This window comes from Salminus brasiliensis, chromosome 16 (assembly GCF_030463535.1).
Source record: "Salminus brasiliensis chromosome 16, fSalBra1.hap2, whole genome shotgun sequence".
Classification (NCBI taxonomy): Eukaryota; Metazoa; Chordata; class Actinopteri; order Characiformes; family Bryconidae; genus Salminus; species Salminus brasiliensis.
The window spans coordinates 26,789,755-26,803,450 of record NC_132893.1 but is presented as its reverse complement, the minus strand read 5'-3'; the positions used below and the strand labels follow the sequence as shown (position 1 = coordinate 26,803,450).

General features: G+C 38.8%; 1 protein-coding gene across 2 annotated transcripts; it reads right to left on the bottom strand.

Annotated features, from left to right (window-relative positions):
- Positions 1-53: 53 nt before the first annotated feature.
- sh2d4a (SH2 domain containing 4A) lies at positions 54-11,718 on the bottom strand. 2 transcript variants are annotated; one of them, XM_072659331.1, is made up of 9 exons: positions 11,451-11,718; positions 9,708-10,004; positions 8,006-8,165; positions 6,050-6,176; positions 5,135-5,282; positions 3,894-4,092; positions 2,825-2,955; positions 1,588-1,805; positions 54-871 (listed from the first exon to the last, which is right to left on the bottom strand). In XM_072659331.1, the coding sequence occupies exons 2-9, from the start codon at positions 9,880-9,882 to the stop codon at positions 779-781; spliced, it is 1,251 nt and encodes a 416-aa protein (XP_072515432.1). In that variant the 5' UTR covers positions 9,883-10,004; positions 11,451-11,718; the 3' UTR covers positions 54-778. The 2 variants fall into 2 exon arrangements, with proteins under 2 accessions (XP_072515432.1, XP_072515433.1); XM_072659332.1 differs by lacking the exon at positions 11,451-11,718 and adding an exon at positions 9,492-9,539 and having other exon boundaries at positions 9,708-9,783.
- Between the last annotated feature and the right edge of the window lie 1,978 nt (positions 11,719-13,696).

The following is a 13,696-nucleotide window of genomic DNA, read 5'->3' as shown; positions in this document are numbered from 1 at the left end:
AACTTTGTTTTTTTTTATTTATTTCAATTTGAATTTAACCTTTTTAACCAGTTTTTAATATAAATTCAGTTAACAGAACGTCTAGTGAAATACCAAATACTAATCATCCTTCCAGTTGGCACTCCCATATCAATATCACACTAAAGTGCTTTCTGTAAACAGTTCTGATGGTGCAATACAGTACTGACAAAAGGGTATTCATTAGTATTTCCATTATTAATGTACTTGAACAGATGCTATTTAGAAGCAAGTCCATGGTGATTCATATCTACTGGACTTATAATATAATATATATCTAATGGACATAGTATAATAAAAAACCACAAATCCAGAAAAGAACAGGAAATGTCTGTTCTACTGTTTTGAACTGAAGTTCCACTTCTATATTAATGACTACATTACAAACTTGCCTGAACAGGACTAGGACTATAATACTGCAGTTGTAAATCTAAAACTGCAAAACAGAAGACCTTCTGGCCCATTATCATAAAGTGCGTACGGGTGGCTGCAGCTATCTGTCAAGACCTCCTAGTATAAACGAAAGCACTGTGTTCTTCATTGTTCAGACTGTAGATCATTGAAAAAAGATGTTAAAATGCTAATTGCTGCATCTGCAAAGGCAGCGTGACCAAAACCAGCGTTCAGTCTGCAGTCTGCAGTCCTCCGTGCTCTGCTTTTAGAGCTCTACAGCATGTTTAAAACAACATCAGGAAATTCTCCTGTGCTGAAAGACCTGATGAGCAGGATGAGCCTCTGACCCGTTCATGCTGGCTGGACCTCAGCTGAAGAGATCGGCATAGTCCAGCCTGCCAGGCTTCTGTCCACATGCCTTCAGCAGCCGCTCCCCTCCAGATGGAGTTAAAGACTCCCCCTGGTGGCAGAATTGAGAAATACTTTGGTGAGCTGCTTTTGTTTTTTGTCCTTGTTTCATAATAAATTCTACATTTACATTAATGGCATCTAGCTGACTCTCTTATCCAGAGCGACTTACAAGGTTACTTGAATTACAGAGGCGGGCCTATTTAGTGTTCAGAGTCTTGCCCAGGGACTCTTGTTGGTGTAGCACAGCATAATCAGACAGGGAATCGAACCCCAGTCTCCTACATGACGTGATTGCTCACTGATGGGTGTTATCTGTTGCGCCACACCAACCACTTTTAACCAATTCTACTATTTTAGCAACGAACAGAACCTTCATGGAAGGAATAGTTATTGACAATATATGGACAAAAGTATTGAGACACATCCATTAATCATTTAACTCTGTGTTTCCTTCAGTCCCATTGCCACAGGTGCATAAAATCAATCACCAAGCATGGCAGTCTGCCTTTACAAACATTAGTGAAAAAATGGGTCTTTCTAAAGTCAGTCCGTGTCATTTCTTCCCTATATGTCAAACCTTGTTAAGTTACAGAGCGTAGGCGCTGAGTGCTGAGGAGCTGAAGAATTGCAGACCTGCTGTTAGAGCTGCAATTAATGTCTATGGATTCAGAATGGAAGGTCATAAAAGCTCCTGTAGGTGTTCAAAAACTTCTGTCCATATAGTGCAGTTACTGCAAAACACAACAGCACTGAATGATCATCTACCTCGTGGTACTCCACTAGCTCTCCCAGAGAAGTAAACCTGATCTGGTCTCCTAGCAGCATGTAGCAGCCATCTGTGGCATCAATGAGGAAATGCTTGAATTCGTCTTGGCTTCGGTAAGAGAGAACATATCCAAAGATCCTCTCGCTAACACGGACCAGGAAACTTCCAGCACTGCCTGTGCTCAGCAAATCCTCTGCCTCCTCACGGGAAATTATACCTGTGTACAAAGAGGAAGTGGTCAAACCAACTACTGTTCATGACTCTGCTTCTTTTCTTGGCATTTTCAGACATTTGGTTTAAGATTAGTTTCAGAGTTTGTGTACTTGTGTACTTTGTGTATATATTTGTGACTGATCGTGCATATTTAGATTTTTTTAAGATTATTAAATAACAAACAGATATTAGTAATTTTAACATAAAATGACACCCTATTAAATACATATTGAAACATATGGATATTTGATCTTTATTTGAACAATATTGAGAGATGGAGATAATAAATCTAAACACACAACAATTCTTAAGCATTTGTAAAATGTAATTAATAGAAATGACATTTTCTTGTGAGGAAGTTAAAACACCACAACATTTACAGCTACCTAAAATCTTAAAAAAAAAAAAAAAAAAAAAAAAAACTGAATCGGGTGCAGCACGTTAGCTACTGACAATTAAACGGTTAGAACATGGAGGAGCCAGTCTTATTTAAACCTCAGACATTTCGTTTACTTGCTCTTGATTGTTGGAGTGAGAGGAATCACCATGACAAGATCCAAAGAGCTTTCTGAGGCCTTCAGAAAGAAGGCTGTAGATGCTTATGAGCTGGGGAAGGGATAAATATCAGAACTACTCAAAATCAGTAATTATTACAAGTAGTAATAATAAATGTGGGGGTGTCATTACTTTTTGTCTCACATAAAAACAGCATTTCTGTTTATTACATTTGCCAAATTATTAGACATTTATAAGACATTTGTTTTGTTTGTTATATTATTTCTAAATGCTTAAATATGTTTAAAAAGACAATGTTTTTATGGAGTGTCATTTTTTTTACAAGATTGTTTTATCATGATACCAATATTACAAAATAATAAATCTTAATTGATTAATTAATTTATATTCATTTTTTTCTGCCTTAATACAAAAGAAGAGATCTAAATCTTACCAGGACAGATATAAACACTGAGGTAAGGTGTAACTTGGCTTAAGGGTCACAGATGGTCCACACCATGAACTCACCATGAAACCAGGGTGCGACGCGGCTCTGGTCCTGCTGGAAGCAAACTCTGAGGGCCAACTGCTCCTCTTTGAACCAACGGATGATTTCCTCCCGGCTGGTTGATGACAGCGAGCGGCGCATATCTGGCCTCCTGTCAGTCATAAGAGGAAAACAAAAAAAAGTAGACTGAAGAATGTCATCAAAAAGTCTGACTGCCTTTGTCATACTGGAATGTCTTGTGACATCAGTTCCCGTAACAACCCCCAGGAAACAATAGAGAGTTAAACTGATGAGCACTTTAGACATAGTCTAGAGATCAGCTATGAGATACTGCATGTCTTCTACGTCTCATCTTGGGTTTCAAACTGTCACTTCCAGGCCTCTATTCAATCATTGTGTCATTATGTCGTCCTCTCACTGGCAGTGCTGACGGAGCTGATACTGTTATTGTTTAGCTCTCCGGAGAAGGTTTAATAAGATCACAAAATGATGAAATTGTGTATTAAACAGTAATATATGAATTATAACAGAACAGTTTTCACTTAATGTATGTTCCCAGCTGAAAAGCCCACAACATGGATTGACTGTAGCCAAGCTACACAAATATATAAGGACACCATGCCGTGGTGAATCTGTAGTAATTAATTATTCATTCAGGGTAATGACGCTATTAAGGATGCTGCAGCCAATGTACCCTTATTGTCTACCAGTTAAAAGAGTCAAGTGAAAATCCTTGCACTAAAATGCTTTTAAGGAGCATTCAATCAATCCTAGCTGTAGAGTTTAAACAGACAGTAACATCCCTTAACTTAAATAGAAACAAAAAAGTATGTTCTCAAGACATACGTATAGGAGCTAATGGGTATGTGCTAAATGTGTTTTGAGGCAACAGGTTTTCTGTTCTTTTAGTAAAGTAAGTTTAGTAAATAGTTGTTTAAAGTAATAAGCCATAAGCTAAAGATTCGACAGCGAGTAAAACAGGGTGAAAAACTCTGGAGTACTGCTTTGAGATGACATTCAAAGGACTCAGATTATGCAAGTGGAAATTTGTAATCAGTTGTAATAAGAACGGTAATAATGTGAACTCACTGTTGAATGGGCTCGCTGGTGAGAGTGAGGTTTCTAGGCTTGGGTTTGGGGCCTGAGGCAGATTTCTCTGCTCCAAAGGCTTTCATCATAGCTGCCACTTTTCCTCTCTCCAGTGCCTTCACCGAACGCCTGCGATGGTCCTCTATGGTCTGTTTAGCCAAAGAACGCCTGCGCTGGTCAGCCGCTTTGGATTTACGCACTGAAACACACATACACAAATACACCTTTTTATTTTATTCATATTATCTATCTATCTATCTCTCTCTCTCTCTCTCTCTATATATATATATATATATATATATATATACCTCTCTCTCTCTCTCTCTCTCTATATATATATATATATGTGTGTGTGTGTGTGTGTGTGTGTGTGTGTGTGTGTGTGTGTGTGCTAGAGGGATATTAAGCCCCCAAGCACTGTGAAACTATGTTCTCTGGAATGATGATGCTTAATCCAGTACTTTTGGAATGAGATGGGAAGTTCTGACATCCTGAGCTCACTAACGCTCCTGTTGCTAAATGTAATCACACCCCTTACAGCAACGCCCCAAAATCTAGTAGAAAACATTCCCTGGAAAGTTACTGTCTGTTGTTATATTTAATATACTTGATGGCAATGGTCTAAAGCCGATCTGCACCAAGAGCCCTTCAAGCTTCAAGTACAGCTCGGCTCGACCCGCCATCCCTCAAAATCCACAGAAGACAAGTGTCCAGGCTTTTTTCTGTCCTGGCACCAGAGTGGTGGAATGAACTTCCCCTGGGTGTCCGAACGGCAGAACGACACTCGCTGTCTTCAAACGCAGACTGAAGACCCACCTCTTCCGTGAATACTTGGGCGAATAGCAGAGTGGTCACCTTATTGCCTTGTGTGGTAGTGTCTTAACTTGAAAGTATCTTTGAATTTTAGTCTATTCAAACTAGCTGAGGTTATTCTTAAGTAAATTTTTACTACTTTAAATACTTTTACTATACACTATTTAGACACACTATAATTGAGGTCTTATGTTTGAAAATGTGTGAAAATGTTCAACACTTTGTGCTTAGGACACTAGATGGTGCAGATGAGGAGACTGCTCTTTTTATAAACTGGCCACATGTTCTCAATCTGTGTTTTCAAAGTGTGTCCTTTTTGTTCAGTCTTAAACGTCTGATGAAAATGCTGACTGTGGAATGATCAGACAAAATCTGTTCAGCAGGTTTAGACTATGTGTGTCACTCGTTAAAGATGACTACTCTCTTACATGAATCCTGCCAGGCTTTCTCCTCCTTGTCTTGGTCTTTCTTCTGGTGGTGCACCTGCTTCAGGTCCTTATAGATCTGCTGGGCTCTCTCCTCCTTTAGCCTCTTCACCTCCTCCTCCGCCTTCCTTCTTTCCTCTGCCTCTCGCTTCTGGAATAAGGACATGATACAAGTGGTCAGAAACAAATGAAGCCTTGGTCTCACATTTGAAAATTTGGAAATATGAATGAGATGAAGGTTTATGTGCCACTGGCCTGCCTACAATACAGTATGTGTTACACTTCAACTTCATTTAAAGTGTTTGTTTTATTGCTGGGTTCTGCACAGTGACATCTGGACTGTCTACAGTCTGGGTAGTTCTATAGACCTCCTTGGTAGGCTGTTTCAATTGACCTATCCATGTTCCAGAGCTATAAATGCACTCATTTGTAGGAGCTGTTGGACAATAGGACAAGTTTTACTAGACACTACCAAAAAGCTCATTTCAGAGCTACCCAATCCATTCGTACAGTGTCACCACTAATAAGGAACCAATTAAAAAAATATTAACACACTGTTGAGTGAGTACTGTTAAAAGGATTAGGTCCCCCACACAAATCTGTAAAACCATTAATCTGATCCATAAATGTGTTTTTATTTGTAACACAGTAAAAAGATAAAGAAATAGAAAAACAAGGTTTGGAAACAAGTACACTAATGCACACATAATGACTACCTGTCTGTATCTTAACTTAAAAAAAAACCTTAGTCGATTTCCTGTCCAGTATTTGCTTTATTGCTGCTTCCTTTGCCACTGATAGTCACCAAACAGCTTGAACTGTTAAGTCACCAGAGTGACCGGTGGAGCAAGTGAACAGGGGAAACCACCTAAAGGCGTGAAGGTATGAGTGTACAGGAATTTAGTTATACCAGTATACCTTGAGTTCTTCCTGTTTGCTCTGCTCCAGGGCAGCTGCCTTTCGGGCCTCCTCTTTCCTGGCTGCCTCCTCTTGCTCCAAATACAGACCAGAGAAACGCTTCTCCAGCTCAGCCTCTTTCTTAGCTCTGCACATTATTAAAAAGACATCAGTTTTAGAGAGTCTGTGTAGAGATGCTGTAGACTACTCCATCTACATTTAAATGCAAATCTCAAATGCCACTGTTGGAATGTCAGTAATTATATGGTTGGTAAATGTCATCTTCATTACAAGACGGCAAAAGAACTTGTGGACACCACCCCTCACGTTCACACTGAGCAGATAAGACATTCCATGACCTAATGACGTTTTATTGTCAGAGCAAAAAACAAGAACTTTTTCCTTCAAATAAAATAATAAAAATCTGTTTTTTGCAAAAGGCAACCTCAGAATAGCTGAATTACGCTGTACAAATGATAAAGTATATGACTACAGGGTGTTTTTTGAAGTACCTCAACTTATTTTAGTCACCCAAGTTCACCTAACTTAGTTCGGATTAATAATACAGTTGAGCATCAAACTCATTGGTAAATGAGCTGCAGCTGATTTTGCTTGAATACTGTGAAAGGTTTAGTTTGTTACCTCCTTGTCAATTTGTTTACTGTTTATATTCCTATCTGCAGGTTAAGACTTCACTTATCACATCACATCTTCAGACAGAGCGGCTTTTGACAATCAGGCCCTCGGCCCTCGCAAGGATTTGAATTAGTGATCTCCTCACACCTGATGAGCAGCAGTTAGACTGTAGGGCCACTCTACGGTGTTCTTACACTACATAAAAACACAGTCCTGAGTAAATTTACCTTTTTTTGGACACAGATATAAGATAAGTACATAGTTTTACAGCTGCTTAACAGGATAGAATTGGAAGGCGGATGGAGAATGTATTTGTATAGCGCTTTTTACAATTGGTGTTGTTCCAAAGCAGCTTTACAGAATCAGGAATCAGTAAAAAGACAAGAAATCAACAACATAAGACATGAAAACCTAAGACCCCCCCAGTGAGCAAAACAAAGGTGACAGTTGCAAGGAAAAACTCCCTTTAGAGCTGAAGGAAGAAGCCTTGGGAGGAACTAAGACTCACAAGGGGACCCATCGTCCTCTGGTCAGAATAGGCTTGTGACTGAACTAAGTTGAATAAAACTCAAAAATGCTCTGTATGTAAGTTTTAAGAGAACTTGACTTTTTAAGTTTTTTTATTTTATTTTATTTTACGTTGTCCAGTTAGTGTCTAGTATTTCTAAGAAAAAACGTCCAGCAAACTAGATGAGAAAAAACTGTGGCTAGTATGAATATCAAATGTACGCTCACAGGGAGTGCCCTGAGTCAACAGCCTGAGATTAGGTTGGGGAATATTTAACTAAAGAGCATAAGAAAACCCTACAAGGACAATTAGTGATTAACTGAGACCTTTATAGAAGTTCATTCCATATAAGAGCTAAAGCGTTGTGGTAGAACCCACCTCTACACAGCCAAGTTGCAGCTTTTGCTGGAACCATACTGGTTAAAGGTGTCTTAATAAAAACAGATACACTCCTGATAAGATAATGCAAGGTTCCATTGTAAGTAGTGAGAGTGTGTTGTGCGTTAGTATTATTGCTTCTTAGGGAGTGGCCTATGTAACCATGCACTAAATGGAAGAAAAATGAACTCCAAAACAATTAGTATATTAATGTCAATGTCAATGATTAATGATTGAAAATAATGATTACCTCAATACATTTAGACAATGTTTTGAATGAAAATCCGGGAAAGTAACACACTGTTGTTGAATGAATGGTGGTTGATCTAAGATCTGACTGGGAGGAACTGTATTTCCTAAGGGCATCTCTAGTCCAGAGGACCACTAAGATGGAAAAAAGAGATATTTCCTGTTTACTGAACTCTTGAAGTAAATGGAAGCATGTACACACACACCTGAGCTCTTCAGCTTCTTTCTGAGCCTGCAGGGCTGCTCTCTTTGCCATGATCTCGTCACAGATCTGGTCGTAGGGCTTATCGTCCGGGTGCTCTCCCATAACCCAAACCCAAATGTCACTGTCCGAACTCTTCATCCAGGACACTGTCTTTTTTGACACTTTTTGGACAAACACAGAAATACAGGTTTAAATTATACAATAGGAGGACATGAAGTCATATACATATGGCCTATTTGTATAACATATACAGCTGGACAGCGACACAATTTTGCCCCTGTACACCACCTCAATGACTCTGACATAAAGCAATCAAGATGTGACAGAAGATTTGTCTGACTAATAATAATAATAATAATAATAATAATAATTTAAGCTTTAATTTAACCCGCAGGCAGGCAAAAGGGTTATTACAAACTTCTGTTACCAAAGAATAGTATCACCAGTTTGTACAGAAGTCCCTGTAGTTATTGAGTAATACACCTTAGTGTGTAATAAGGCTTGGAGTGCTAAAGTGTTAGGTAGTGTTAAGAATTACAGCCATGTTTCACACAGGGACATATCATTTTTAAAATGTTCCCTTGTCCTTTAGACAGGGCAAAGCAAAAACAAGTGCACTACTCTGTCACTGAGGGGTCATTTACACAAAGAGGCTTGTATGGAGACATTGGTGCTATTTATGTACATATCGACTTGTATAAAACATATTATATGTAAGTACCTATATGTAATAATAGTTTGCATTAAAGTTATATAAATATATGTATATATGAGTAGGTGTCAATTCCAATTTTAAATATTGCAATTAATAATTTAATTGTGTTTTTAATATTACTACAATTAGTACACCTATTAGTACTGATCCTGAAGCAGTAATTTGGCTTACTAATTAATCTCCTTCCTTCCTGTTGGAGCTTAGTAGCGCACCAACTGATAACGGACGAAGCTCAAGCTCGAATAACAAACATTACTTACTGCCCTCTAAACATGTTAGCACCATGTCAGGTGTTACAGATGTAAGATACTGGAAATGTTTTCATAAATGCTCAGTAAAATGATATGATTTAGTGTTTTTCTTTTTTTTTTTTTTTTTTTTTTTTTTTTACATGCACAAGTTATTGGGACAGGCACAATTACCTGTATGCAAATGTTGCCTATATCTTAGATTTATTAGGGTTCAAAGTAAAATGGGTCTAATAAGGCATTTCGGTTTTAAAAATTAAAAGTGTAAACTATACTTCAGGTCAAGTTAAGACCGTCTTGGTCAGCCAAACCCTGGTTTCCTCTTGTTTTCCTATTAGATATTAAAGAAATGTATGCAAACAAACACATAGAGGGCACAATACCTAAACAAGGATATATTTTTAATACCATTTCAAGTAGCAATGTTCTTGTGTCCTTCAGACAGTATAAAGCAAATATAAAGCAAATACACAGCAGCAGCAGCAGCAGCAACACAGCCTTTGTTTGTTATAACTGTGACTCACTGGATAGAGTTCTCTGCTTTCAGGGTGATACTCATACTGTTGACAGTACTGTAGACAGAAAGTGTTACAGGTGGGTCATTCTCTTTAAAATCTGGGATGGTGGAAGTCAAAAAAAAGATAAAAGTTTGCCTGAGAACTAAGACACATTTATACTGGCCAACACGGGTTATCTTCAGCTGCTTGCTATATATTTAATCCTGCAAAACAGAAGGTTACCTTTTTTAGTCTTCACTCTTCCAGCCTCCTCCTTCTCCAGCCGTTCCTCTCTCTCTTTCCACCTCCGGACCTGCTCTTCTCTCATCTTAAAGAACAGCACCTGCTTCTGCTCCTCATTGAGCTCTGCCAGAAGTTCTGGTTCGATGTACATGTCTTTCAAAATCTGCTGCAGCATTGTTATGGTCCCGTTTCTCCTTGTCTTAGTCAGGAATAGTGTCCACAGAGTCAAGAAAGGAAAGGCCAACTCCTTCTCATTGATTCCTGTCCATCACTGCGTCCAATACAATCCAGTACTGCCTGAAAACAAAACATATACTATATGGTACAACAATCTGAGCCCAAAATGGTACATGGGCTGTCAATAATGGAATAGCCTGAATAATCCCTATAGATCCCTACAGTCAGACTATTTCAGTCACTATTATGTGGTAGTCAGTGAGTCAGCCCTATTCCACTGAGAATGTGAAGCTGTATGCCAAAGCGTGCACGGTTCACAATCCTGTGCTTCAGTCCAGCCTTACCTACAGGCTACTTCCTCATTCCAGAGATTTACAAAGGTCTGATAAAGGAATGCAGTGACGGAAAGTGCACAAAATTCTCACAAGTGTCCGCATGAAGACATAACTTTTTCTCGTAAAAGCATGCCGAAGCTGATTATGCATTTCTGTATCTACTCTGCCACACTCATTTAGTCGGCCGAGTGATGTGAATCATGAACGTTGATAAAGTAGAAATATGAGGAAGACTAAAGAGGGTTCATGGTGTCACTTCTATCATGTCATAGAATAAAAAAAGATACACACACAACTGCAGCTCCACAATCGGAAAGTAATCTGGCTGCCTTACAAAGGAATTGCACCACATATCCAAATTTCTGCATGAGTAAACAGTACTGATGTGAAATGAGGTTCTGGAAAATCATTTGATTTTTAATGTCTCTTAAGCTACATCATAGAACGTTATTAGACAAGTTAGTTGTAGATACACTGTCTGATGCCTAAGACACTGTCTTACAGTACTTTTTTAAAGCGTTTCTGTCTGCGGAGTGGTATATGCAGGGGTTCTGTTTTCAGACAAAGGGTTTTAAAACTGACCACTGTTTTACTTTTATCGATGTTACAAATTAAAAGCTCAAAAAACAGATTCACTGGCAGTTTCAGTAGTAAAAGTAGTAAATGAAATGGTTACTTTGTGTTGTTAACATCTCAGCCTCTGTTTCCTAACACCACCACTGTAAAGGCAAGCCCAGTTCCTTCACATCTTAATGTACTGCTTACTCTTCAATGACCAAATGAATCAATTAATTAAATTCCCATTGAATTTTTACATCTGACCTTAAACAGTAAGCTCAGTATGTACAGAATGTATAGACAGGCACATACTATTGTCCTGTTAACCGTATTAAAGGTTTGACTGAATTTAAGACAGCCATTCTACTTAAAAGCAGATAATCTATTTAACAGTGCATCATGGTTACTGTAGTTCCCTGAATAGAAGTAATAGAAACTATCAAATAGGACATAATTTGATCAGTTACACCTCCAAGAACATTCACTATTATATTAATTGATTATTTCATCATGACTGTACTCTGGAGTAATGTGGGGTCTGAAGGCATGTGGGTTGCTACACTCTTACCCATATACATATACATGTACACACTAATGCTATAAAATGCACCAAGGTTCACCAACACTAATCTGAAACTGCTGCCAAAGCACACACACACACACACACACTTACCTATTTCAGAAAGTGTGCCAGGTCACATTTTAAGGTCAGGCAAGATCCCACACGTTTCATGGTGGTGGTTTGCTCCAGTAAACAGCTTTCAGAGGCAGGATCAGCAGCTGGGAGACTCAGCTCAGCACTTTCTGTCGGACCTGTGTCGAGTTCAGGGAGAGCTGACTGACTCGAACATGTCTATGAACACTGCAGTGTTTGTGGTCTTAAACGCGGTCATTGTAGGCTTTTAAAAACGGGTCGGGTAAATATTAAGCTGCTGGGATTTCTACAGCTGGAATGGGGCTTGTTTTCATTTCTAATTCCGCATGAATTCCTGCAGGCCACGCCTCCTGCGCTGATTGGTCCGGGATGTCAAAGCCTTCTTGGGATTGGCTATTTTACCTTGTGGAGGCGGGACTTGTGTCAGGTGGGAAAATTAAAGGGGTGGTAATATTAGTAATATTATTTAACGTACAAAACGCCTTTCTAGACAAACTACAAGTCAGAACTGAGAGCTGTTCACCTTCAAATCGACCTCACATAAAAAAAACCATGTATCTCCAAAATAACTATTTTACAGGAGAAGGCAAAAATGTATTTAACTTTAAATGGAAGTCATTGTAAAATAAGAGCTTACTCCAAATAATGTGGAACATAGCTATTGGCCTGTTCATCCAGAATGATTTACACAGCGTACAGAGCAGCCACACTGTTCAAACCACAGAGAAAACTAAAAATGGACAAAAATTGAGATACATGTTTTTTTATTGGACCTAAAATTAGTTATGAATATGTTTACAAAAAACAAAACAAAAAAACAGAAGTAGACTGTGGGCTTTTCCAAGGCTCCACTGTGTGCACAGTTTGGCTTATCTGAATGGAGAAAGGCTATAAAAAATGGATGACCCTGGATGAAAGAACAAAAGAACAAATCTGGTTCCTATAAAAATAAAGGTTTTTGAGCCATGCTAGAGAAGAACCATTTTTTGGTTCCATAAGGAAGCATTTTTGTAAAGAGATATATGTGTGGTATGTGTGGCTTGTAAATGTTTTAAAAAGTCACTGTAAAAAGTCTTCCCCTATTTAAAGGTTCTCTTCCCTCACAGCTCCTTTATTAACATGTTTTTATTGTGGGTTTTTTTTATATGGTTCTCCCTCTGTGGCATTATTTAAAGAACCCTTTTTAGCACCTTACATGCAGACTTACATACAAGGAATAAAAATCATACATGCCCGAAATTTGCCTTACCCCAAACACAGCTGAGAAATATTTGGTGTCTGAAATGTGCTTATTTATAGTTTACGTTATTTTATAGTCTAAGATTTTAGGTGACTTAGATGACTTCCATTGACTTCCATTAAGCTCACAGCACCAGTGTGAAACTAAAGAAACACACTTCAGACTCTAAACAGGTCTTTGCTGGCCAATTACATTTACAATAATGTGAATATTGTGTAAATCTGGCACTTTACTGAACCGCTGTGTTAATTAAACGTTCATGGGCAGTGTTTTGCCCAGGGAAGAGCAACAGCCAGTAAAAATGAAGACAGAAGCTGAGGGCTTTGAAATATGAGTCATCCAAATGATGTTGCACAAATTCCTCTAGAACTGCTTAACCTGTACTATGGCAATGAACTCTACTTGGTCAGCTGGTTGGATGAGTTTCAGAAGTGTCATCATCCTTGCAACCCTTGGACACACGCTTTTTACACGAGCTGATCTGCTGCTTGCAAATGTCAAACAAGTGGAAAGTTACGGGTTGTTAAATCCTGATGTAGAACCAGAACTAGATGTGTGGGGTTTGGAGAGTGCACTGGCAGCTGCAGACGAAACATCACTGTCATCCTGCTTGTCTTCAGCTGTGCACTAGGTGGCACTTGTATCACACATTTAGAAAAAACAGCTTCAGAACTGTAGGAAACAGCTGCCCAGAGCTTGCTCAACATCCAGATGATGTATCTGTCACATGGTTTCCATCATCACCAGTAGAAATTTCCTGTTTCACACAGAGTGGGATTATGAATTAGTGACTGGGGAAGGTCTGCGCTGACAGTCTGGAGCAGTAGTCCAAGTAAAAGTTAACTGAAAGGGACACCAGTGCAGTTTCATTGATATTCCCTCTTTAAACGTTCCACCCAAGGCGCCTTTCTTTGCCTAGAGCTTAGAAGTCATTGGTATTCACTTAAAGCCGGAATTGGTCTTAGCTTTTCCGGAACTTGTTGTACTACCTTTGTACTCCTTTCTACTCTTGTTTACACTGTGA